At 34.4% G+C, this 27,342-nt stretch overlaps 1 protein-coding gene across 1 annotated transcript in view; it reads left to right on the plus strand.

The window, feature by feature from the left end:
- PAK2 (p21 (RAC1) activated kinase 2) overlaps positions 1–26,896 on the plus strand; it is a 73,515-nt gene extending 46,619 nt beyond the window's left edge. Inside the window, exons 3-15 of the mRNA XM_081300850.1 lie at positions 707–807; positions 1,215–1,362; positions 3,058–3,089; positions 3,436–3,543; positions 5,235–5,367; positions 7,430–7,493; positions 9,233–9,281; positions 9,770–9,882; positions 11,111–11,228; positions 14,397–14,496; positions 16,963–17,159; positions 22,360–22,497; positions 22,942–26,896. Of these exons, the coding sequence (XP_081156976.1) occupies positions 707–807; positions 1,215–1,362; positions 3,058–3,089; positions 3,436–3,543; positions 5,235–5,367; positions 7,430–7,493; positions 9,233–9,281; positions 9,770–9,882; positions 11,111–11,228; positions 14,397–14,496; positions 16,963–17,159; positions 22,360–22,497; positions 22,942–23,028 (1,388 nt within the window). The 3' untranslated portion in view covers positions 23,029–26,896. The remainder of the gene's footprint in view (positions 1–706; positions 808–1,214; positions 1,363–3,057; positions 3,090–3,435; positions 3,544–5,234; positions 5,368–7,429; positions 7,494–9,232; positions 9,282–9,769; positions 9,883–11,110; positions 11,229–14,396; positions 14,497–16,962; positions 17,160–22,359; positions 22,498–22,941) is intronic.
- Positions 26,897–27,342: the final 446 nt, after the last annotated feature.

Below are 27,342 nucleotides of genomic sequence, written 5' to 3' on the forward strand. Positions count from 1 at the left end.
AAATTGTTCTATAGATTCAGACAGTTTCAATCAAAATCCCAGCAGGCTTCTTATAGAAATTTAACAAGATTATTCTAAAATTCATATGGAAATGAGGCAGACCTGAAATATCCAAGTAGTTTTGAATTAGAAGAAGAAAAAGAGGAGGAGAAGAACAAAGACAGGATGATGAATTGAACTTACACTGTGTACTTAAATTGCTTATTAAAAATGACAGAAATTGAGGCAGACTGGTGTTGGCATAAAGGTGTGGATAAGCAAATCATTGTAACAGAGCAGGACATTCAGAAATAGACCTGCAGATTCAAGCAGAGGAATTTGGGGAGGGAGAAAGGGAACTGATGTGTTTGAATTTACAGAGAATGTAATTGATAGGTGTGAGGTGTAAATGTTACATAAAGTACAAGAGTAGGATCATTCCAAAACTGTTTTAAAATACAGCAGTTGTTAAGTAAGAAGGAGGGATTAAGTTTGTTCTATAAGGAAGTGGTCTCCAAACTGTTTGTCAAGTCCCCACATCTTTACAACAGTATAGGTTACTTTACCTCATTTACTGGTTTCTGCTCAGACAGTATTTTAAGGGAATTGTCTTTCCTTGAATAACTTTATTCCTAATCTGTTTTAGGAAAAATGTCAACATATGATTATAAGTGCCTTTATTAACCTTGTTTAAATACTTTTTTTCTTTTTTCTGAATGCCTTCTAGGAAGTAAAAAGAAAGAAAAAGAACGGCCAGAGATTTCGCCTCCATCTGATTTTGAGCACACCATCCATGTTGGCTTTGATGCTGTTACTGGAGAATTTACTGTAAGTTTTACCTCGGTAGACTTTGTTTATTATAACACTAGAACATCACTCAAACTTTTTCCTGTGGTATTAACTTCGAAGTTAACTTTTCTGCCCACAAGTTAATTATTAGTTCTTATTGCTTTTTCTTTTAAGTGTTAGCAGTAGTGTGTGATTTTTCCCCTAGGGGAGCTGAGCCTATTAGTTATAATTATGCAGATTCCCTAGGGGAGCTGAGCCTGTTAGTTATAATTATGCAGAATAAATATAGGAACAGTAGACCTTTAGAAAACTAGACCAGTTAGAATTTACTCAAATCTAAAAGTATGTGTATTGGTTTGTTTTATGTATTTTGATATTTATCTTTGAAAATTAATTTTATTAGAGCAATTCAAACCACAACTCATTTCTGAATCTCTTTTTATTAGGGCATGCCAGAGCAGTGGGCTCGATTGTTACAGACCTCCAATATCACCAAACTAGAGCAAAAGAAGAATCCTCAAGCTGTGCTGGATGTCTTAAAGTTCTATGACTCCAACACAGTAAAGCAGAAATATCTCAGTTTTACTCCTCCTGGTAAGACATCAGATGGTGGTAAAAGACTGAATCACATGGAAAATTGTAAAGCACTGCTAGATAAAAAGATTATTTCTGGAAAAATAAAAGGCTAAGCTGTATTTCTTGACCCTGCTTTCTTCTGTATTGAATCTGCTTTTTGTTAATTATCCTGTGGCTCTTAAACATCATCTGGAGTCTGAGGATTACATTACTCTCATAGTTTGTTAGAAATGGAACTGGATGTTTTAAGTTTTTTCCAGATTTTTTTATACATTATAATTAAATGTGATAGTGTTATTTGTTGTTACATGTACTTGGGGTTTTTTTCCTCCTCACTGCTTTTCAGTTTAGAAGGAAAAGATGTAGATTTATAGACATCTTTATGCTAGAGATATGTTTATTGTCAGTGGCATGGAAGGAAGTTTTGCTATATAAATGCACAGACCTTGAAGTAAAAAATGGTTTTCTACTCAAAAATTGAAATAAATAAAAAATGTAAATACATAAAAATAAACATTATAACTAAAAGGTTTAAACCTCAGAATTAGAATATCAGTGGGTAAGAATTGGAATATACTGGATTTTTAAAAATAGTTTGTTTAAATCAGCATCAGAATCAAGTCCACGTGGTGCAGTTGGTTGAGCGATCCCTAGAATGTCTTTTGGGATTTAGTTAAACTCCCCTTCCCCACGCTGGTTCTCCTGCTTTCTCTTCCTTGCATTCTACTTTAGAAGATGCAAATCATTTGTCCTGTTTCTCTCAGTGTAGATTTTGCCATTTACACCCCCCAGGATATTATTTTTATTTAATATGTTTCTCTGTCTCTAAAGTCATATATCTAGTTATATGTTTCTCTGTCTCTGAAGTCATATATCTAGTTTTTAAAAATAATGTAATTATGTAAAAATCATATGTGGTTTGAGTTAACTGTATTTAATATGTTTATATCATCACAGAGATAAAGGCTATGTTCAAAAAAAAAGTAGACTTCTTTGCAAGTAATATTAATCTTGATCTTTTTTACTTTAATCTGGTATATCCTTACTAAAAGTTCAGACTTTTACCTAGAACTTTTGTGTCAAACAGTAAGTAAGTTGCATTTTTAAAAAGAAACAAAACTTATATCAAAAATACTGCTTTTCGCAGTTGCCATGTTTGAATGATGGTTTTATATCCCTTGTTCCTTGGTAGGCAATTCTTTGGAGAAAGTATCTTAAACAAGAAATGTTTTATTTTATTTTTTTTAGTTGTCCATAGCCTTTTGTTTTATTTATGCGGTGCTGAGAATTGAACTCAGTGATGTACACACACCAGGCGAACACTCTACCACTGAGCCATAGCCTCAGCTTCAGCCCCTAAATGTTTTATTTTTAAAATGGATTGATAATCATAGTTTTCCTTACATTTTAATAACTTTATTTAAAAAGTATAATTTGCTTACAATAAAATTCATTTACCCATCTTAAGTATCAATTCATGTTTTTTTAAAAAGTATTTTTGAGGTTTCATTAAGATTTGAGAGTTATTAGCTGAGTTCTGTAAAAATTATTATTTATATTACTGTTATTGTCATTTTTCTCAGGAGATAGTTCAACTTAAAATGAAATCAGGTTAAGAAATTTCACTTGCTCCTCTTTTATATTATTTTTCTTTTTGTCATATAAAAGTTTTCTTTCTTGAATTGCTAACATACTTTTCTTTTTCATATTCAGAGAAGGATGGCTTCCCTTCTGGAACACCAGCAGTAAGTTCATGATTTCTTATTGTTCTTATTCTAATTTAGGTTACCAAAACCAAATTTTTATTTTGCTTTTTAAAATGAATTCAGCCATCAGAGGTAAATAACTACTATGTTTGTAAATAGTACTCAATATTTATCATATGTTTATTTCATATACTTATTTTTCCATATTTCATAAAATCATCTTTACTCTTTAATTGATTATATTGGAAGTAGTAAGGTTTAAAAATTTTAAAATTAGCTATTGAAAAAACAACTTCTTGAAGTATGTTTAAAAAAAGAGAGATGGTCACATTTTAACCTTTTTATTTTACTGGCTTGTCTTCCTTTGCTCCTGTGATGAACACAGCTTAATACCAAGGGGTCAGAAACATCAGCAGTAGTAACAGAGGAAGATGATGATGATGAAGAGGCCGCGCCTCCTGTCATTGCCCCACGACCAGATCATACGAAATCAGTGAGTGATTGGCTAATGACCTGGTGTGTGCATCTGTGTATGTATGTGTTTCTAAAAACAGCTATTTGTATTTGACTTTCAGTGATTATTTCAAAAAGTCTTCAAGTTTAAAATATTTTAGTATGAGAAAATTAATTTAAGATTGAATTTACTTAAAGAGTACTCATCAAAAACTACTTTTTTGAAAAATAAAAATCTAATGGCTGCTTTAAAATTAGAATATTTAATTCACTGGGTTTTATCTTTTTTTTTTAGAGAATTTTTTTAATATTTATTTTTCAGTTTTTCGGTGGACACAACATCTTTTATTTTATTTTTATATGGTGCTAAGGATCAAACCCAGCGCCCTGTGCATGCCAGGCGAGCGCGTTACCGCTTGAGCCACATCCCCAGCCCTTTCACTGGGTTTTTAAATTAATTATTGTTTTTTTAGTTGTAAATGAACACAGTATCTTCATTTATTTTTTTATTTTTATGTGGTGCTGATGATCGAACCAATGCCTCACTCATGTGAGGCAGGTGCTCTACCACTGAGCCCCCCAGCCCCAGCCCCTGGGTTTTTTCTTTTTGCCCTCTTTCCCAGAAAGGTCATCTATTTATCTGTTTTTTTCTCTGTTTCATAATGTGGGTAACTCTTCTATCTAAAACTTAGATCTTTCCTCTTCCCCAGATTATGTACTTTATTTCTCATTTTGACATATCTCTCAAAGCCTTGATGGCATTCTAAAGACAGTTGAGAGTGAAATTCCTCCCCAGCTGAGGAGAATTTCAACAGTAATAAGCTCAGATGGAGCCAGGGAGAGAAGTACTAAGGGGGCTGGACTGTGATGTGGTGGCTCCGAGAACTGCCATTGGATCCCATCTCATGACAGATGGCTGAGTTTTCAATAACTGGCTCTTTGAAGTGAAAGGGAGGGTAGGTATTATATTTGTGTAAAATGTTTTATAGCAATTAGTAATAGTTATTTCAACAACAAAGCTTTAGTCTTTTGCATTTTATTCATCTTTTTTATTAAAAACATTTTTAAACTGAGCTGTTTTTTACTATGTTGTTATACTATTTTATTTTTTTTTAACTTCAAAAAATATTTTTAGTTGTAGATGCCTTTATTTTATTTATTTATTTTTATGTGGTGCTGAAAGATCAAACACAGTACCTCACAAGTGCTAGGCAAGCACTCATTGTACCACTGAGCTACACCCCCAGCCCATTTTACTATTTTAGATCTAGGTACACGTAAATTTTATTCATGGACCTACTATTTTGCTAGTTATAGTTTTTTGGTGTTGTGGATTGAACTCAGGGGCATCTCACCACTGAGTCACATTCCCAGCCCCTTTTTTAACTTTTTATTTTGAGACAGGGTCTCACTAAATTGCTTAGTGCCTCACTGAGTTGCTGAGGCTAACTTTGAACTTGGAATCCTCCTGTCTAAGCCTCGTGCGTAAGTCCTTAGTATTACAGACGTGCCACTGTGCCTGGCTGCTAGATATACTTTTAAATAAATTTACTCTATGGCAAAGAAAAATGTTTCACACTGTTTTTCAATACATGTTTTTTTGTAGTCTGAAAATATTGCATTCTTTAGAACAAAAAGAGGTAACAGTTTGGGGTAAAAAATTAGTGTTCCAGTAAGAATATCTGAAAATATTTTATTCTCAAATCTCAGTAATGAACTATATCTCTGCAGATTTATACACGGTCTGTAATTGACCCCATTCCTGCACCTGTTGGTGATTCCAATGTCGACAGTGGTGCCAAATCTTCAGACAAACAGAAAAAGAAGACAAAGATGACAGATGAAGAGATTATGGAGAAATTAAGTATGTTACCTACATTTTTCATTATTTTATAAAAACAAATATTTTTTAGTTGTAGATGGACAGTAACTTCATTTTATTTATTTTTTTGTAGTGCTGAGGATTGAACCCAGTGCCTCATACATGCTAGGCAAGTGCTCTACCATTGAACCACAACCCCCACCTTACATTATTATGTAATTAATTTATTAATTTTCTTAAAACATAAGACCCAAGTCTGGGGATATAGCTCAGTAGTAGAGCACTAGCCTAGTGTAAGTAAGGTCCTGGATTCTATCCCTATCACTGCAAAAAAGAAAAAAAAAAAGTCCCAGTTGGATTGTAATATATGCCTATTATTTTGCCTCAAGGCAGAAAGAAAAATTGTTTTCTTACAGAAATAGATGCTTCAATTAAAATGTAGTGAGCTGGGCATGGTGGCACATGACTATAATCCTAGCAGGAGATTGCAGAGGATTTCAAGTTCAAGACCAGTCTGAGTAACTTAGTGAGACCCTGTCTCAAAATAAAATATAAAAAGTGCCCCGGGATTCAACCCTCAGTACTTCCCTGCCCCCCCCCCCCAAATAAATGTGAAGGCAAAGTAATATTCAGTTTGTTTGTTGAAACATATTATGTATTGATAGTGAAGTCAGTCCCTTTGAGAGCAGTACTTCTTTTCTGTGGGCCAAATCTGAAGGATATGAACATGGACATAGTTGCAAACCTTATCAAAAGAGGTTGTATATATTTGTCCAAACCTATAGCTTTTCAAAGTAGAACGTGTAGTCATAAAATATATTCAAGGGAAAAACACTTTTCCCTTTTAATTTTAATAACTATCAGTGGCCTGAATTAAGCATTACAAATAATGTAACAGTTCCAGGAAGGGGATTACAAGGCTCCAGTAACTATAGTTAGAAAGAACATGTGACATAGAAGAATCAAGGAAAAATACTGTAAAGACAGGTCGTTATAATCACATATTCTACATTAATTTGTTCTTGATTCCTTAGTACTTTCCAATATAAAACTGCTTTGACTGTGTTATCCTATAGATATTTATGTATGTAATAGACCTTATCTTAGGAGGGCTGCTGCTTTAAAAAAATGAACTAGAATAATAGTTGTGGCTATTCATTTGTGACCTTTAGTTATCACATCCCCCTATCTTTTTGCCCTTAGCTTCTTGGCTTGAACTTAAGTGACTAACTTGAATTTGAGTACCTATATAATATTATGTATGTGAGTTTCCTGATATGTCCCTGTCTTCTTTTATCTTAACTAAGTGAAAATTTAATGTGATTTTCTTATGTTTTGACTTACTGGTCATAGAATTTAAGTTTTGATCTTTTCTTAATTATGACTTTGAACATTCCTAAAATACATACATAATTAGTTCATATTAGTAGTGGGTGATTTCCTAAATATATTAAAAGAAGATATACTGAAATGGTCAGAAAAGCCATTTAGGGTTATTTCATTTTGATATCATTCATTTATTATTACTGATAGTAAGTAGTTTCATAACTTATCACTGTGTGTAATATATATGCAGTGTGGTAGAAAAGTAGAGTGACCAATTTTCCAGGAATTACCAAGTTTTTGTTTGTTTTTGGTCCTGGGGGTTGAACCCAGCGGTGCTTTACCACCAAGCTACACCCCAACCTTTTTATTTTTTGTTTTGAGACAGGGTCTCACTGAGTTTCCAAGACTGATCTTGAGTTTATGATTCTTTTGCCTCAGCTGAAATTGCCATTTGGAAAGCTGTACATCCTGAGAATCCCCTTAAATCTCAGGCAGACTAGAACAATTGGTTGTTCTGGAATGTCATGATTTTTGAGAAAATGATTAGTTAGGAGTCCTAACCTAGTGGAGAGTATGTGTCTTCTTGTTTCGGATACCTTTTTGCTTTTTTTACTAAGTTTCTTCAGTGTTTTGTTTGAAAAAAATTATTGTTGAAATTTGATGTGTTTGAAAACCAGTGTTTTAAAATCAGAGTTTATTAAAAGAAATAATTATACCAAAATTAATTTGTGTTTAAAATGTTCAACTGAGCTTGCAATGTTGTTTTTGTTTAAAATAGGAACTATTGTGAGCATAGGTGATCCTAAGAAAAAATATACAAGATATGAAAAAATTGGACAGGGGTAAGTGTTTATGATTGTATTGTCATAATATTCACTATTTACTGGGTATTCAGCATGATCTCTCTTTTCCCCCTGACATTGAGCGTTCACTGCATTCTATGAGTGGTACCCTAGGGGATTTGTGTAAATACATAATGTAATTGTTAAAAAAAACCCTACATGTCAGCAATGACTTTACATCATTGTTTCTTATTAAATGTTATTTCTCATAGATGGTAAGGGATTATTAGATGGAAAAGTTGCCCATAACATATTTAAAAGACAATTTTATTGCAGGATTATAGGCCATAAAAACATTCATTTGGGGTTGGGTATGTAGTTCCATGTAGAGTGCTTGTCTAGGATACATGAGGTCCTGGGTTTGATTTCTGGCAATGCAAAAACAAAAGCAAAGCAGAGCAAAAATCCACACATTTATCTGGGCATGGTGGTGCACACCTATAATCCCAGCAACTCAGAAAGCTGAGTTAGGAGGATTTCAAGTTTTTAGCCAGTTTCAGCAATTTAGTTAGATCCTAAGATAAAAAGAATTGGGGAGTAAGCTCAGTGGTAAGGCACCCCTGGGTTTAATCCCCAGTACTAAAATTAAAAAGTAAAATTAAAAATAAATAAATGAATGAATGAATGTTTTTGAATCATATCATTGAGTATTGATCTTTGAGTCTGCCAATCAGATTTTGTTTAATAATTTGTTTTTAAACTATACTTATTAAGCTCTTTCCTCTATTGCTTGAAAGCAAATGAACATCTTGAATTTTTTTTTTCCTGGTGGACACAACATCTTTATTTTTTTTATTTTTATGTGATGCTGAGGATCGAACCCAGTGCCCGTGCATTGCCAGGCAAGCACTTTACCGCTTGAGCCACATCCCCAGCCCCAACATCTTGAATTTTTTAATGTTACTAATCTCTACAAAATGTTCTGTGGATTTAGAAATAATTTGTGGGATTTAGAATGAGAATTTTTGGAAACTTCCTTTTGAATTTCTTTTTAACAACTAAATTCAATTCAGCACTGATTTTAATAATAAAAAATTGAAAATCACCTTAATATTTTGAACATATAGATGTTATATATTGAATAATTAGTAATGAATAAGACGAATACCTATGTATATGGATAGGTATCACAAATCCAGTTGAATATATTTGTTTGTTTGTTTATTCATTTATTTATGGTTCTGGGGATTGAGCCCAGAGGCGCTTTACTACTGAGCTACATCCCTAGCCCTTTTACAGGTGTGTGCCACCACACCCAGCCAGATGAATTTTAAAAAAGCAAATTGCAGAGAAATACATAAACTGAAACTTCATAGTATACAAAAATGCATGGAAATGATGCTCATCTAATACAGGATAAACAAAAAGGACAGGTTACCATTGGGTGGAGGGAGAATGCTGAAGGAAAAGGCTTACTGAGAATTTTCAAGTTTATTTGCAGTTCTTTGTTTCTTAAGAAGGGAATTGTATTCATGAGTATTTGTTATTTTTTTTAATTTCTTTTTTCCCTATATTTTTGTAGGCCTGAAATATTTCAAAGTAAAAGTTTTGTCCAGAAAGATGGCCTCCTCTTTTCCTTTATTTTTATTTTATTTATTTTTTTGGTTCTTAAGATGTTGAATCTAAGTGTTCTTTCATCCTTTTTCAATTGTAAGAAGGGTAAAAAATTTTAGTCTTTGGATATTATAAATGGCAGTGATTCAGAAACCTTAATTCTAATTGTCTCTCTTCTCCCCTAGGGCTTCTGGTACAGTTTTTACTGCTACTGATGTGGCTCTGGGACAGGAGGTAGCAACTTTTTCATACTTCTAGATGTTATATTAGCTTTTTGTGTAGGAGAAATACTAGATAAAGCTAAGCATAATCAGTAGGAATATATTTTTTAAGTTAGATATGTTGTAAGAATGAATCTATGTCATTTTATAGCCATTCTCACATTAAGGGGAACAGAGAAGGAATTATGTCATGAATAAGCAAATATTTAAAAAAAAATATTTTCCCAGGTTGGAGTGAAAAGAGGGTTAATTCCTGGCACTGTATTTACCTTAGGTTAGTTAATCAACTTCAGGATAAATCTGAACATATTTAGGGTCCATATAGTGTATAACACTGTGCATAGGCAGTGTGCAAGTGAAAATACTACTTGTTTGTCAGTTAAATCTTACTATGTAATATTGTGTGTTACTATAAATAATTAACTGGTTGGTGTTTGTTATTTTCTAAGATAATTAGGGAAACCATTGATTTTTTCCCCCCCAATTCTATTTCCCTTATAGGTTGCTATCAAACAGATTAATTTACAGAAACAGCCAAAGAAGGAACTGATCATTAATGAGATTTTGGTGATGAAAGAATTAAAGAATCCCAACATAGTTAACTTCTTAGACAGGTAAATATGTTTGAGGTTCTTTTAAATATGGGGATAAAAATATGGAAATTTGTAGTCTATGGTTTGATGGAGGCTATCCACTTTGAAGTGTCAGTACCGAGAAATAAACTTAAGAGAGAAAGAGGAGAGGTGAAAATAGCATATTCCAAGTTAGAAGGTCCTTTTGCTACAAGGATATTAACTTGGCAAGAGAGAGAAGGCAGGTAAATGAAGGACTTTGCTGATGGTGTGTATATTCGTGCAAATGATCAGAAGCTGAAACATTAAGGAATGGTCAACTGGGATTCATGTCTTAACCCACAGAGGTGACTAGCACACAGTTCTTAAACTTTTAGATCAGTTTTTATTTCAAATGCTGTTCTTTGTGGGAAAATTGTATGTTTATGAAAAGTGCATGTAATTCAGATATTGATTTTTTTTAAACATTTTTTTAGTTGTAGATGAACATGATGTCTTTGTTTGACTTTTTTTTTTTAATGTGGTGCTGAGTATCGAACCCAGTACTTCAGGCACGCAAGGCAAGTGCTCAACCACTGAGCTACAACCCCAGCCCCAGACATTGATGTTAAAAAAACAAAAACAAAAACAAAAACAAAAAAACAAAACAGAATGGAAAATTAGGTATATTATTCAATTTTTTAAAAAGTGATTCACTTATATGATACTAGTGTCGTATTAGAGTTACAGGTGATTTTCTTCCATATGTAAATTTGTTGAGGATGGAGAAATGATAATATATTTTGAGACTTTAGCCTTAATTATGGGGTCTGTGTTCGTGAAAATAAACTTTTCAGGTACATTTCTCTGCTTTTTAAAATAGTATTTCAAGTCATCATATAATGCTGGTTAAGATAAGCCATAGGCTTTGAAATCATTAGAACTTGACTTTAGATGTTGACTCTGTCACTTACTCTCTGAGTTACATAACCTCTCCAAGCCTTTGTCCCTGTGTCTGCAAAACAAGATCAATAATCCTTACATTAGGGTTATTTTGGTTATGTATACACCTTGACTACTATTATGGGCAAACTATGACTTAAAAATCATAATGACCCTCAGTTATTTTTTTGTGCTCTTACATAGTAACTTTTCAGTTTTCTTCTTAGCTCTCAAACTATCAGCTCTTTAGTTTTATTATTATGGTGCTTATTAACACTTGAAATCTTGAACCTAGAGTGTAATGTGCTTAGAAAAATAAAAATACATGTTTTATGTGTTCTGTTTTTAGTTACCTGGTAGGAGATGAATTGTTTGTAGTAATGGAGTACCTTGCTGGTGGGTCACTTACTGATGTTGTAACAGAAACCTGCATGGATGAGGCGCAGATTGCTGCTGTGTGTAGAGAGGTGAGTTTGCTTTCTTTGGGATAAAGAAGGGCAATGTGTGGTCAGCAAGAGATAAATTAAAGGAAAGTTTTTCTGCACAGGGAATTTTGATTGTACACATTCTCTGCAAGTTATCCCATACTGTTTCATCTCAAATGAGAGTTTCAGCCCTTCAGGTGTAAGTTACCTTGGGAATGAAATTTAGGCCCTTTTTAATTTTTGAGATATGCTGATGATTGAACTCAGGGGGCCCTTTATCACTGAGCTACATCCCCTTTTTATTTTTTTATATTGAGACAGTTTCAAAACTTGCCTAGGCTGGCCTCAAATTTGTGGTCCTTCTACCTCCATTTCTGGTGTAGCTGGGGTTACACACGTGCCTGGTTAAGGTCTTTGAAGAACTAGGTTCATCTTCAAATCTCTTTGTAGTCATCACGATAGTTTATCATCCAGACAGGGTAGGTGCTATTAAAAATATGCCACTCAGGCTCAAGTGGTAGCGCGCTCGCCTGGCATGCGTGCAGCCCGGGTTCGATCCTCAGCACCACATACCAACAAAGTTGTTGTGTCCGCCGAGAACTAAAAAATAAATATTAAAAATTCTCTCTTTCTCTCTCTCTCTCCTCTCTTACTCTCTTTAAAAAAAAAAAAAAAAATATGCCACTCAGTCAGGTGTGGTGGTGCATGCCTATAATCCCCCAGTGACTCAGGAGGCAGAGACAGGAGGATCATAAGTACAAGTCAGGCTCAGCAACTTAGCAAGTTCTAAGCAACTTAGTGAGACCCTGTCTCAAAATAAAAAGGGCTAGGTTTGTAGCCTAGTAGTAAAGTACCTCTGGGTTAAAGTAAAGTAGTAAAATGCCCTGGTATCCCTCCTTGTGCTCCTCACCCCCCAAATTGGGAACTAGAACTAGCACAGACCAAACAAGATAATGTGATTACCTTTAATATCACTAAGTCTGCTTCTAGCTTTATTGAGCTCACTGAAGGTGAAGAAATTGGTTGTTTCTTCATATTTATTAATGAATTTATAAATGTACTGTTTGCTTAAGCTAGTAGAATTTTCCAAATTGCCTAAGTCTAAGCAAAAGCAAGTGTTTCATCTGTCTGTCGCTTTTTTTTTTTTAATAGAGAAGACTTAGGTTAATGGTTTTCATTGTCATTGAAACTGATAGTATTTTGTCCTGATGTCACAGAGATCATTGTCATAAATGAGAAAATTATACAAGTTTATGAGGTACTATGTGTAATACATAGTGAATTATAAACTTTGTGTAATACATAGAGAATTATTATTATTAAGGTAATATTCTTTGAAAATTTAATTCTGAGTTGTGTCCCACCTGAGTGGTTAAAGGAAATAAGAACTCTTTCATAGTTCTGAACATAGTTATTATATCCCTTAACAGTATCACTTAAAAACTAATAAAAATTTAATAAGAATTTATTTATACTTAATTTGTTTCTCACAATTTTTTTCATAGTTGATAATTTTAGGAGTTGTTCTAACTGCATTCACTTGGGTGTTCTTTTATGTATCAAAGTTTTTGAAATGTGACAAGTTAATTTCTACTTATTTGTATGAATATTTTTCTGTGGTTTTATTCTTTTTCAGAATCCAATTAAATGCCTAGTAAAAATAACATGACCATTATTATCTGTTTTTTTTTCTTTGTATAATAGTAGAATATTTTGAATGAGACTTTTAATAGTTACAAATAATGTGCAGACTTTATTTGTTGTTCTACTCTGATGGGAATAAGAATAAAAATACACCTAACTTTTCCCAAGTACATAATTTATTGTCTCAGTTTGTATTAGAAAACTATGGCGGTGCCATGCATGGTGGCATGTGCCTGTAATCCCAGTGGCTGAGGAGACTGAGGCAGGAGGATTGCGAGTTGAAAGCCAGCCTCAGCAACTTAGTGAGGCACTTAGCAACTCAGCAAGACCCTGTCTCTAAATAAAATAAAATAAAAAAAAGGGCTGGAGATGTGACTCAGTGGTTGAGTACCCCTCGGTTCAATCATCAGTACCCAAAAAACCCAAAACAAAACAACAACGAAAAACTATGGGACAAAGAAATATTTAAAATCTCATTCTTGTGTTTAAGGAAGGGAGGAATTTATCCTAATTAAAAAAAAAATTAGTTGTAGATGGACATAAGAACTTTGTTTTATTATTTATTTTTAGCAGTGTTTTTGGTTTAAGTGTTTGTTTTGTTTAATTTTATTTCAGTATTGGGGATCAGACCTAGGGCCTTGGACATGCTAGGCAAGTGCTCTACCACTGAGCTCTCTACCTCTAGCCATATTCCTTCATTGTTAGTGTCAGGCTGTGGATATAGCATGACATAAAATCCACCATAGAAGAAATGATGAAGACATAGTACATTACCTTAATGAACCCCTGAATGCAACCATACTACCCTCAATCTTACCTGCTTGTCTTAGTGACTCGCATTGATTAGACTTCTGAGTGCCTCAGGTTTCAAGTGCAAATAACCACAAGTTTATTCTCTACTCTGGAAATAATTTCTAAAGAACTTATGTTTATTGACCAAGTACTGTGTACTACTAGGGATTTAAACTTGAAAAGGCCTAGAAGTTATATGGACTCATCCATCATATTATAAAAGAGACCATTGAAGACTAAGTTTTAAAAATCCATGTCAGAGACTGGGGATGTAGCTCATTAGTAGACTATATATGTAGCATCCACAATGCCCTAGGTTTGATTTCCTGCACTGCCAAAAAAAAAAAAAAAAAAAAGAAGAAGAAGAAATCAGTGATGGATGACCTACCTGGGCACATGGCAGATGTCTGCAGTATTAGCTCTCAGGAAGCTGAAGCAGGAGGAATGTTTGAGGCCAACCTGGGCAACAAAGAAAGGCCTTTTCCTTTAAAAAAAAAAAAAAAAAGAATCATTAGGAAAAAAAGGACTTAATAAGACATCATTTAATAATGTCTCTAGATATCTAGAGATCAGAATGTGGGAAGGGATCTTCTTACTAATTAAGGTATTTTATTTTCAGAACTTTGCATATGAGAGGATGTTTTTCCTTATAAATGTTAATGTAAATATATTGCAGGGTGTTTAGCTAGATACTAGACACATAACTACTCTATGTGAACTAGCAAGATAGTCCTTTTAGGACTATTTCATTGACATATGTTTGCTTCTGTTCAGTGTTTACAGGCATTGGAGTTTTTACATGCCAATCAAGTGATCCACAGAGACATCAAAAGTGACAATGTGCTTTTGGGAATGGAAGGATCAGTTAAACTTAGTGAGTAACAAATGAAAAAAAAATTCATTCATTATTTTTAGTATACTTTTATGCTTTTTTAATTAAAACAAATCTCTTCTGTTAATATTTTAAATAATATATGGGGGGAATTTAATGGTAAAGATTACAAACTATGAACTGGACTGGGTTTAAATAGCAGATTGGCTACTAATTGCTTAATAATTTTGGGCAAGTTAATCTCTTTGTGTGTCTTTTCTCATTTATTCACCGAGGAAGATAATAGAACCAATCTCAGGATTTTTTGGGAAGTTAAAAATGTAAAGGAGTGCCTGAGCCTGTCCTATGTTGATGCTGTCTTAGAGATCAATTTGCATTTGTTTCTGCCATCTGTTAGACTGGTTTTTCTCATTGTACTCTTCAGCATTCTCTGAGTTTTGTACAGTATAGCCTGATCTATATAACTATATAACTGTAACCTCAGAGATGACAAATAAAATATCCTACTTTTCTATTTTCTTCTGTATCAGACACAGTAGAGTCATGAAAAACATCCTAAACTTTTTTTCCTCTGTGTCTGTATCTTGGAATTCCTGCCATGCCCTCTGGAGGAATCAAGCAGAGCTATTAAACTGTGTCCTCTAAAGGTTATTCAATTAGGTCATCAAAATATAAGATTCTATCTTTAAATTATCTTAGTGGACAAATTGGAAGTAGATAACCGCATACATTTTTTGGTGGAGACATATGAAAATGGAATTAGACTTTTTTGGATAGTGTTTTGTGGTCACTGCTACTAAGTAGATGAATGATCTTAGGTAAATTAACTAAAAATATATATGCCTTGGTTCCCCTGTTTGTAAATGTGAATAATTTTAATAGTAAACATACCTGGGGCTATGCACAGTGGTGCATGCCTGTAATTCTACTGGCTTGGGAGGTTGAGGCAGGAGAATCGAAAGTTCACAGCCAGCTCAACAAGTTAGCGAGTCCCTAAGCAACTTAGTGAGACCTTGTCTGAAAATAAAAAAATAACAAGCACTTGGGATGTGGCTCAGTGGTTAACCAGCCCTGAGTTCAATCCTTGGTTAAACTCCCCCCACCCAAACTGCATGCAAAAAAAAAAAAAGAAAGAAAACTGGGTCTGGGATTATAGATCATGGTAAAGCATTTACCTAGTATGCACAAAACCCTGGGTTTAATTTCCCCAGTGACTAATTCCCTGGCACCACAAGAAAATAAATAAATTTTAAAATAAATTATTTAAGCTGGATGCAGTAGCCTACATCTGTAATCCCAGTGGCTCTGGAGACTGAGGCAGGAGGATTGCAAGTTCAAAGCCAGCCTCAGCAACTTAACAACTTAACTTAGGGAGACCCTGTCTCTAAATAAAATTTTTAAAAAGGCTAGGGATGTGGCTCAGTGGTTAAGCCCTGGTCCAAAAAAAAAAAAAAGTTAATTACTCTGAACCAAATACAAAAAAAAAAAAAAATTCTTTATCATGAGAATTAGATATTTTTATAAGGTACTTGGAACAGTACCTGGCTTTTATAAACACTCATTTTCATTATAAATATTATTTTATCTAACTCCTATAGAATTACTAAATATATGCATTACAATTAATAGAAGGATATTCCCTGCAACATTGTAAAGAAAAACTAAAACTATCTTAAGTGTCAAACAGTAAGTGAATGGTAATTTGGTATTTTTGTATACTGTAATATATTATGGTTTTTAAAATGAGGCAGATAAATATTCCAGTATGGAAGGATTTCTTACAGAAACAATTAACAAAATATTCTAGTTAAGTAAAAACAAACCAAGCAATTCATAGCTATTATACATTCTTATCCAAATACAAAACAGTCTAAAGTTTACATACCTGATACCAGTAGTTACATAAGTAATTGAATGGCTTTAACAGTAGAAGGGAAGAAAAGATTATAAATTCTCATCCTGACCTTTCTACAAAATTAACATCAGGTACTAAAGTAAGTTTTCTGTTCCTTGGTTATAGTAGAGATAGTTGGAGTAGATTAATGCTAGTGAGTATCTTGTCAATACAATTGCACTCAATTCTAAGCTGTCTGCTAAGTTGTATGCTTAGTGATTCTAGCTTCTCTTTATTTTATTCTAAAGTAGTGTTGACCCTTGCCTGATTGCCTGCATTTAGATTTGGTGTCCACCTTTGGTGATTCCCTCTTCCCCTTTGGACTTTTTAAGTTTTATTAAATTTTTTAGGATAGAATTTATTATTAAGAATAAAAGCTATCCTAATAATTTACACTCTGTTGTAGGAACAAAAAGCAAAAAGTGGCAGTATATAACATCATCAATGTATTTTAATCCCATTCTGGATTACTTTATTATTCTTTTTTTAACAAAGATTAAAAAAAGCATGAACAGTCAAAATGTAATTGTGTCATCTGAAGTTCACTCTTTTATAAAACCATCACTAGAAGCTATTAACTCTAGTTGTTTTTTTTTTGTTTGTTTGTTTCTTAGCCGACTTTGGTTTTTGTGCCCAGATCACCCCTGAGCAGAGTAAACGCAGTACCATGGTTGGAACACCTTATTGGATGGCACCAGAAGTGGTTACACGGAAAGCTTATGGCCCCAAAGTTGACATATGGTCACTGGGTATCATGGCTATTGAGATGGTCGAAGGAGAGCCTCCATACCTCAATGAAAATCCTTTGAGGGTAAGACCAGTTTAACACCAGCTTTAGTGTAAGAAAATACTTTTCCTTAAAGTGTAGTTAAAACTTCTTGTGATGTTCATTGGTTAAGAATTTAGAATTGAAACTTGACAAAACCTAATCTCTGCCCTTACTTTGTATCTACAAGTCATTCTGCTTCTGAGTTACAGAGCTGAAAATGTTAGCTAAGACTGGAGGTATTTATTAGTCAGCTGTATGGTTTCTGTATGGTATAAGTAAGAATATGAAGTACCCTAGTTAGTACTTTTTCTATACATTTCTGGATATAGAATAGAAATCAAGTTATCAACTTTGAACTTCAGCCTCTGTATACCAAGGTCCAGAAAAGCGGAAAATAGAACCACATCTCTGAGAAAACTCTCTAACTGACAGTGTTCAAGCCCATTTTCAAAGAGAGTAGACTTTGAATAAGTAAATATTCTAGCAGTTGAGGTGAAGAATTTCAACCATCCTCCCATCTCCTTTTAAATTACCATGTGTGGCCCAATTAAGGAAATATAAATTAAAATTATTTTAATTTTAATTAAATTTTAATTAAGGAAGTATAATTTAAATATAAATTAAAACCAGAGGATACCTTTTTCTACCTAATGTCAGACAATAATCAGTGCTGGTGAGAATGTGGAAAAATTGGAATTGTTGGCCAGGCACAGTGGTGCACATCTGTCTATAATCCCAGGGACTTGGGAGGCTAAGGGAGGAGGATTTCTATTTTGAGGCCAGCCTGGGCAATTTAGCAAAACCCCATCTCAAAATAAAATCAAAAAGGCTGTGGATACACCTTTGAGGTAGAACACTCCTGAGTTCAATTCCTAGTACTACAAAAACTAAAAATGACAAAAAAGATTGGAACCCTCTTATATTGCTGATGACAATGTAAATGTTATACTGCTTTGTAAACAATTTGAGAGTTCCTCAGGAAGTTAATATTGAGTTACCATATGACTCAGCAATTCCACTACTAGGTATATATCCAAGAGAATTAAAAGCATATATCCATGGAGTAGAATATATAGCTCAACACTAGAGTGCCAAGCATGCACAAGGCCTGGGTTCAATCCACAGCACTGCCAAAAAAAAAAAAAGTAACAAAATCATATGTCCACCAAAAACGTGCACAAATGTGTTCATAGCAGTATTATTTGAGTTTAATCCCTACTATCAAAAGAAAGGTGGGGGCACATTGAGAGAAATGTATCATAGGGAGCAAGTGAAGGAGCTCCTAGTAGCCAAAGCTGGGAGAATTTGAACAGAAAAATAAAGTAATAAAGAATTATAACTTGAAATTTAAAATAAACATCTGTGAGTCCATGCTGATATAAATGATGAATAAATAAATGTGGAGAAGAGACAGATAAATCATCCCTGCAGACAAATCCTAAAAGTTTATGTGGATGCTCTACTTTGCAGGAAGTAGAGCATAACTCAAGCATGGACTGCACTTAGTGACTTCCAGAGAATAACTTCACAGTGGAAAAAGTTAACAAGCCCTTGGCCAGGTGATAAGGTCAACATCAACAGTAATAATTCATATTGCTAGTATGTACCTTAAATATGATGCAGAGAAAATGGTACTGTTGCCAGACATGGTGGCCTGACTATCTGGAGGGCTGAGGCAAGTGGGTTGCAAGTTGGAGGCCAGCCTCAGCAATTTTAGTGAGACCCTGTCTCACAATTTTTAAGTTTTTAAAAAGGGCTGGGGCTGTAACTCTGCATCTCTGGGTTCAGTCCCTAGTACTGCAAAAGAAAAGAAAATGGCACTGTTAATTCTGTGATTTTCCTCAAAAATCCATATTTTGATATAACCACGAAAAAATGTCAGATACATTTCATTAGTATTATATAGCACCTGATCAGTACTCCTCAAAACTGTCTAAAGTCATCAAAAACAAGGAAAGTCTGAGAAATTGTCACAGCCAAGGGGCATCTAAGGAGACATGACAACTAAATGTATTTGTCTTACAACAGGAAAGGAGAGTAGGAGAAAAAATGGAGTAGGGAAATCTAGCATGATTGCTGAAAGCACTAAGAGCCCATATGAGCTTAGTGGATATCAATCTTAAGTGATGTCAATCATTGTAGATAAGTGGTTTATCCCACCACATTCAGCTGCATGGATACAGGAAAAGAATACATAGTTTTAACCACATTTAGTCGGATAAATGCTATAAGGTGAGTGGGAGAGGGTCATGGAAGTGACATGTGAAAGGAATGATGGACACTGAGATTCCTATGAGATTTAAGGTCCAGTGGAGTCATAAGATTGCTGACCTGGAGTACTAGGAATACAAAAGATAGGAGGTGGAGTGCAACAACAATTAAGAGTTGCAGTTGCTGGTGTCTGTCCTGTGGAGGGTAGGACATACATGTATATAGTGAGAAAGACTAGCACATAAGAGAAGATGAGGAATTATAACATGCATCTGTGTAGCTATTGAAATAGTCATGAATCATGATAGAAATAATGTTAGAGATAACAGTGCAAAGAGCTAACATCTTGAAGTTGAGTAAGGGGGGACTGGCCTGAGGTTTAGTGGGTATTTAAAACAGGGAAAGGTAGATTTGTAGTCAAAAGCCTGTGTTATAAAGGAAAAGAATGATGAAGATTTCAAAGAGCAACGAAAAGCTGAAAGGATACTTGCTCATCTCTAGACCTAGAGTTGTGAGGAAAAAAAGTCGCCCCTAGAAAGCACTGCTGGTGAAAGTAAGGAGAATATTCCGAGCCACATGGGCATTAGAGTGGAGAAACTGGGGAGATGACTGGGAGTCCTGGGCTGCTTATGATCATTAACATAATGAAGGTAAAGCATATAGTGAGATTGATCTCAAATGGTGAGAAGATTGTGAGCAGGGGTGGGGGACTGGTGATGGTGGGGGGGTGGTAATATTTAGCTTGAGTGTTTTATGGGCTTCTGTCTATCCATTCTGTTGGAGGTTTGGAGGCTTCCAACAGTCTTTGATCTTAACCTGAAATTAATTGCTATCCAAGGCATGACGTTTTAGAGTAAAATTAATTCAGGAGAAAATCTAGGTTCACCTTCGGTTTGGCAGGTACAACACTAAAAGGACCATCCATGAAAGAAATAAATTGGACTTCCTTTAGAAGATTTTTAGGACTAACATTGTGGCTCAGTGGTAGAGCTTCTGCCTAACATGTGAGGGCCTCAGTTTCCAAGAACTAAAAAAAAAAAGTGAGGGTGGGGGTAAGCATATGAAAAGAGCTAAACTTGTGGGTAGGTAGGGAATTGGTAAATTAAAATAACAATGAGATACCACACCTGTTAGAATGCTCACCTGTTAGAATGCTCAAGTCCAAAAAATCTGACAATACCAAATATTAAGTGAGGATGTGGAGCCACAGAAACACTCATTCATTGCTAGTGGGATGCTCCACTCCAGAAGACACATTTTCCTGCAAAACTGAACATGATCTTACCACATAACCCAACAATGTGTTCCTAGGTATTTATCCAAATGCACTGGAACATGTCCACATAAAAATGTATACACAAAATGTTTATAGCATCTTTATTCATAATTGCCAAATCTGGAACTCTGATGTCTTTCAAAAAGTGAATGTAAGGCCTGTGCGTATCTCTGTGGTAGAGCACATGCCTAGCATGTCCTAGGTTCCATCCTCAGCACTACAAAATAAATAAAAGAAAATCAGATATATATGTATTACATCCATACAATAGAATGTTATTCATTGATAAAAAAATCAGACCACAAAAAGACATGAGAATTTTATCTATTTATTTATTTATTACAGGGAAAGAACGTGGAAAATTTATTATATGCCTGTGGCATGGGTATATTAAACTGAAAGATCTTTAAGTGCATATTGTTTAGCAAAGAAATTCAGTCTAAAAAGGCTAGATGCTGTCCAAGTATAGTGTGTGGGCTGAAAGTGTTCATCAGTTTTGTTGTTGTTGGGTTTTTTGTTTTTTAAGCAATTTATAGTTTGACACAGAAATGTTGAAGCTGCCAGGCCTGGTGGCACACACCTGTAATCTCAGTTTCTGGAGAGGCTGAGGCAGGAGGATTCCAAGTTTGAGGCCTGCTTGGGCAACTTAGAAATACCCTATCTCAAAATAAAATAAAAAGAGGGCTGGGTATAGTTCAGTGGTAGAGCACTTACTTGTCCAGCATATGCCTGCGTTCAATTCCTACACCAGTAAAAACAAAAGGAAGGGAAAGAGGGAGGATGCAAAATCCAAACAGGTGGAGATAATGATAACCTCATGTTAGTATTTATGGTGATTGTCTTTGAAGAATTAAGAGGAGCTGGAGGGCTGCAGTTGTGGCTTAGTGGTAGAGGACTTGCCTAGCATGTGTGAGGCACTGGGTTCAATTCTCAGCACCACATATAAACAAATAAATAAAATAAATCAACAACTGAAAAGAAAACTTAAAAAAAAAAAAAAAGAGGAGCTGGAGATGTTGTTCAGTGGTAAAGTGCTTGCCCAGCATGCACAGTCCCTGGGTTTGATGTACTAACACACACACACACACACACACACACACAGAGTTCCAATTATAGTACACTATAATTTTGTTGAGCCTTCTTCAGAATGTTGCAAATACGTTATCCAATGATTGCACACCTATAATCCCAGTGACCCAGGAGGCTGGAGGAGGAGGATCACAAGTGGAATGTGATGGACATCAGTATCCAAAGTACATGTATGAATATTCGAATTGGGTGTCAACATACTTTATCTATAAACAGAGATATGAAAAATCATGGTATTTATGTGTAATAAGAATTGTAATGCAAAAAAAAGTACATGTATAAAGGCATGAATTGGTGTGAACATACTCTATATACAAAGATATGAAAAAATTGTACTGTATATGTGTAATAAGAATTGTAATGCATTTTGCTGTTGTGCATTTTAAAAAATAAAATCAATAAAACTAAAAAAAAAAGGATCACAAGTTTGAGGCCAGCTTAACAATTTAGTGAGACACCCTCTCTCAAAATAAAAAAATAAAAAGGGCTAGGGGATATGGCTCAGTGGTTAAGTGCCCCTGGATTCAATCCCTGGTACCAAAAAACAAAATAAAACAAAAAAATAAAAAAGAAGGTTTAGGGATATAGCCCACTGATAAAGCAACCCTGGGTATACTCCTCAGTTACCAACTAAGTAGAATGTCATAAATGTTGTTTTATTTTTAGGCCTTATACCTGATAGCAACTAATGGAACTCCAGAACTTCAGAATCCAGAGAAACTTTCCCCAATATTTCGAGATTTCTTAAATCGATGTTTGGAAATGGATGTCGAGAAAAGGGGTTCAGCCAAAGAACTGTTACAGGTAAATTTGGAAATTATACCCTTTTTGGAAAATGTTGACTCTTTTTGAATAATCAACAGAAAATTTTCATAGTGTTAATAACATTTCACTATTCATTGGTCACTGCTAGTAAGGCAGCTGCTACATTTTAGGGTTTTTGTATGCCAGGAATAAAAGTTTAGTATCATGATAGTAAGTTTTTGTATATTACCAAATATCTTGCCCATTCAATGCTGGCTTGATTGTATTTATGGGCTCTTTAACTGTAGATTTTTGGAAATTAGAAAAACAACTCTGTTTTCAACTAAGAAAGTTACATACTGATTATGAGGGGTTTGGGCAGGTAATAAAATATGTGTTAAGTAAATTGCATTCATAAGTACTCTTCAGGGCTTAGTTGAAGGAAAATATTTTGTTTCTAAATTGATAACATTTATGCACTTCTTTCTCCCCTCTTTCTGGCAGCACCCCTTCCTGAAACTGGCCAAACCATTATCTAGCTTGACACCATTGATCATGGCAGCTAAAGAAGCAATGAAGAGTAACCGTTAACATCATTGATGGGGCTTCATATTTTTTTTCCATTTTCTAAAAAGAAATTTTTTAATATATGAAAGTTATTTCTCTTTTGTGTGTTTAAAGAGATGGTCTGCATAACATGGAAGAAAAAAACAAACTACTATTCCCTGAAGACAACTAAGAAAAAAATTGCAAAAAGAGAACTGTGACTTTCAAGTGAATCCCTCCTTTAGGGTCAAAAAGGAATAACGGACTGAATCACTAGCCTTACATCTTTCAGCAGACAGCCTACCGAGGCCATTTATCATGCTTGAGATTTGCATTTTATTTTGCCGACTTTGGTATAATAGATCCCATTCGTTGTCTCCTTTGGGATATTTTCAATACTTGAATGGCAGATTTGAGTTTTTCAGAGTGTTTTATCTGCTGGTCTTCATTTCTCTCCTTCATAACTTTTCCTTTCCTTTCTTTGACTTGCTCCTTCTGAGTTGCTTTGAGAAGTTCTTCTCAGGCCTAAATTGAAGGCAAGTATGATAGAAATTATGTAGCTCTTTATATTGGCAAAGGAGGCTGATATGGCTTAACTTTTTGTAGAAGTTACGACCAGCTACTGTTACATGTAATATTTCAGTTCAGAACTTGAACTGAAGGAAGCAAGGAAGAAAAGTATGTGATTTTTACCTTTTTTAACAAATGTGAAAGAGTCAGTTTTAGAAATTTCATGGTAGTGAGTTTGGCATTTGTTACATGTATAGAAAGAAAACTAATAATCTATATTTATAACTAAAATCATTGAAACAGAAAAGGAATCCCATCAACTTTACCTCCTTACGGTTTTGTCTTCCTTTCTGCCTGTTTCCTCTTCAGACTTGGCTTTAGGAACCACAGTGATTTGTGCTTGTTCTAACTTGGGCCTCGTGACTTTGGTTGGTGCCGCTGCCTTCCCCTTTCTTTTCCCTCTTCTCTCCCCTTCATTTTGGAAATAAGTTTCTGTATATGTTGCAATTTTGGGTTTGGGGGGGTTGTTTTATTTTGTTTTTAATTAACCTCTCCCCATACACTTACCCCTCCCCCAACCCCTGGAACAAATAATATAATAACCATCGAATTTTCAGAATTGAAAAGTTAACTTTTTTTCCCTCTTACATTTGGGCGGGCAAAAACAAAAGTGAAAGTCTTGAACCTTAGTGAGTTCTAAAATAATTTAAATCATGAAAGAGAAATATCAATAATATAGAGATGAGACTTATGAACAAACAGTAAACTATAAAGATTTGTCATTAAGTTACTGTTCTCCCAACCCATTAGTAATGTTTTATTATCTATGAGAACTTAAATAACAAAGTAGTTGTTAATATGGATCACTTGAGATGTTGAGTTACTTTAGTTTTTGTTTTTCAAATAAGTAGAAACTATTCGTGTAAAAAAGTGGAGAAAGGAAGAAAAATTGTACTTGATGATAGTAATGCTTTTTTAAAAAGATTTAATAAAAGGTCTGTGACCTTTAGCATTATATTAGAGTTCCCTGTCCTTCCCCTCTCCTTCTTTTCTTCTCCTTTTCATTGTTGTTATTATTGTTGCTGTTTTGCTTTTGGAGGAGGTATTGGCCATCCTGACATGCCTGGAACCACATACAGAGAAAAATCTGTGGTTGGTTCTGGCATTTTGTTCCCACCATCTTCTCCCAATGAACTCTTCACACCTGTTTGATATCCTGCAATAATACAAATCATGAATAAAAGTAATTTTGATGTTTTGGAATATATTGGGAAAATTAGCAGGGTTTCATTTTTATTTCCACTGTATCTGTTAAATTCAGGTATAAAGAGAAATGGCTTTTTTATCGATAGTACAGGAAGGTTTTCAGAAAAATGAGTAAAATAATTAATGAAACTCATCTAGAGCACTTAATGGCCTCTGTTTTCAGTATGATTCTTGATTTCATTTTTCTCTGGACTGTATTTGGTCTTCTATAGCTGTCACTAAATTACAGAAAGAAGCTGGTTTATTTTTTGAGGAAAGCTACAGTGCATCTTGAGTTCCAAATTTGAACCTTCTTTGTAAACAGTTGGATGGATTATGATAAAGAAGATGCTACTAATGAATAGAAAATGAACCTGACTGAATAAGACTGCTCATCATGACCACTCAAGAAGGCACTTCCATCCTCAGACATGGGATATGTGCCAGCACCCCCATTTTATGCTGTGACTCAACAAAGGGCTTTTCTGTTGATAGAAGCAATTTGGGATTTGTATACAACTTCTTTGATGGTTACCTGCATGTCCATTGCTGGCAACGGACTTTGTCATTAAAACCTGCCTCCTAGGTTAAGGGAGCTGCACTGTGGTTTATTCTTTACTTTTACTTACCTGGGTAAACTAACCTGTAATAGAAATATATTTTGGTTAATTCTGAAATGTGTCATTTGAAACAAAATCATCTTAAAAAGCAATACAAAATTGTGATTTATTAGTTAAATTAAAATTTTTAGATCTCGTGAAAGAACAATTATATCTGAATCAAGATTCATGTTTTTTAATCATTATCTTTTGTATTTACCCTTTTTGTCATCACTTTAAAATGAGAATTCCTATTTAAATCTAAAAATACAGTAGGAGTCCTTTTGTGTTATTGGGACAATATTACTGTAGTACTTATTTATTACATTGTAGACTTTCTGGTCCTAAAGTTATCTTCTCTCGTTCCTTTTGCTGCTTTTAGGGATAATTGAACTGGGAAACTATAAAAATATTGGTTTTTTTTTTCCCCTACCTAGAAATGATGAACATTGACTCTGTTAAGTAAGGACACCAGGGCTAGCACAGTGGTCTTTGTTAAGTGTCTGGCACAAAGCAGGAATTTTCTGCCCTTCAACATAAATATTGAACTGCTTCAGTTTTATCTAGTAACCACCAGTCCTAAACAAACTGTGCCTTTGACAAACGAGTTTAAACTACCTATGAGTATTTCTCTGTAGGGCTCACTCAAATACATGTTTGTTTGTATATTCTGTATTCTAGCCAGAAAAACTTTAGATGTGATTAGGCAGTAGCTATAGTTAGGGGGGAAAAAAAAGAGCCTTAAGGAGTTTACATCAATTTTTTGAATCTAAAACTTATTAAATATGCTGAGATGCCTATCCAGTGAAATTTCCAAATGTCATAGACTATCTAAAATTCAGATGAATACTTATTTTTGGCTTTTATAATGGGATTTCATAGTAATATAAAAAGATTGTCTTCCTTGTCTCCATGCTGTCAATGGATACTTAAACAGCTAAAATCAGCTTTTCCGTAGCATGAGTACAAAATGCCCACTATTTTTCTCACTCAACACATTTATTGAAAATTGGCAAAAATGCTGTGTTAGGTATTTGTGTTAGAAAGAAGAATCAAGCAGTGGCCTGGCCTTGAAAGAACTGAAGTCTGTATCATTCACCATTTTAAAACATTGCCAAGACAAGAGGCAGAAAGAAATGTCTGGTAATCCTGACAAACTTTCATAAGAGAAAGAATTACATTTTAAATTCAACGTTGTTGGTTGGAATGTGTTGGCTTTCCCCCCCTTGTTTTGTAGGTAGAAATGGAATTCAATGAAAGTAGTTGTCTTTTCTGTTTTGTCTTCAGATATTATATGACCTTCTATTTTAATTTAATCCCATTCAATATTTAATTGTTACTTTGACATTAACTGCTGTATTTGAGACTTCATTTAATTTTGTTCTTTCAGGGCTAGAAATAAACATTTTTAATGTCCATTTTTACCTTTTCTAAACTTCCATTTTTTCTTTTGGTCAGAATAGTATAAAAATAATAAATGTTTAAAAGTCTAAAAGTTTTCCTAAGAGTATACTTTGGATTACAGGTATTTTTAGCAATAAATATTTGAAAGCTTTTAATGGTGTAATGGCACCATTTTGAATGTGTAAGAAGTCATTTAAGAGTTGGGTTTTTTTTTGTTTTGTTTTGTTTTGTTTTGTACTGCAAATTGAAACCAGGGCTCTAGGGGCACTTTACCATTGAGCTACATTCCTAGCCCTTTATAATATCTTATTTTGAGACAGTGTCTCACTGTGTCTCTAAGACTGGCCTCAAACTTGCAATACCCCTTCCTCAGCCTTCCAAACCACAGGGATTAGAGGCATGCACCACTATGCCTGGCTGAGTATAGTACTTTATGGTAGTACACACCTATAATCCCATTAGCTCAGGAGGCTGAAGTAGGAGGATCACAAGTTTGAGGATAGCTTGGACCACTTAGTGAGATACTCTCTGAAAAAAAAAAAAGGGGGGGGGCTGGGAATATAGATCAGCTGCAGAGCACCCCAGGGTGCTCAACCCCCAG

The sequence above is a fragment of the Spermophilus citellus genome (assembly GCF_964194105.1).
Source record: "Spermophilus citellus genome assembly, chromosome: 7".
NCBI lineage: Eukaryota > Metazoa > Chordata > Mammalia > Rodentia > Sciuridae > Spermophilus > Spermophilus citellus.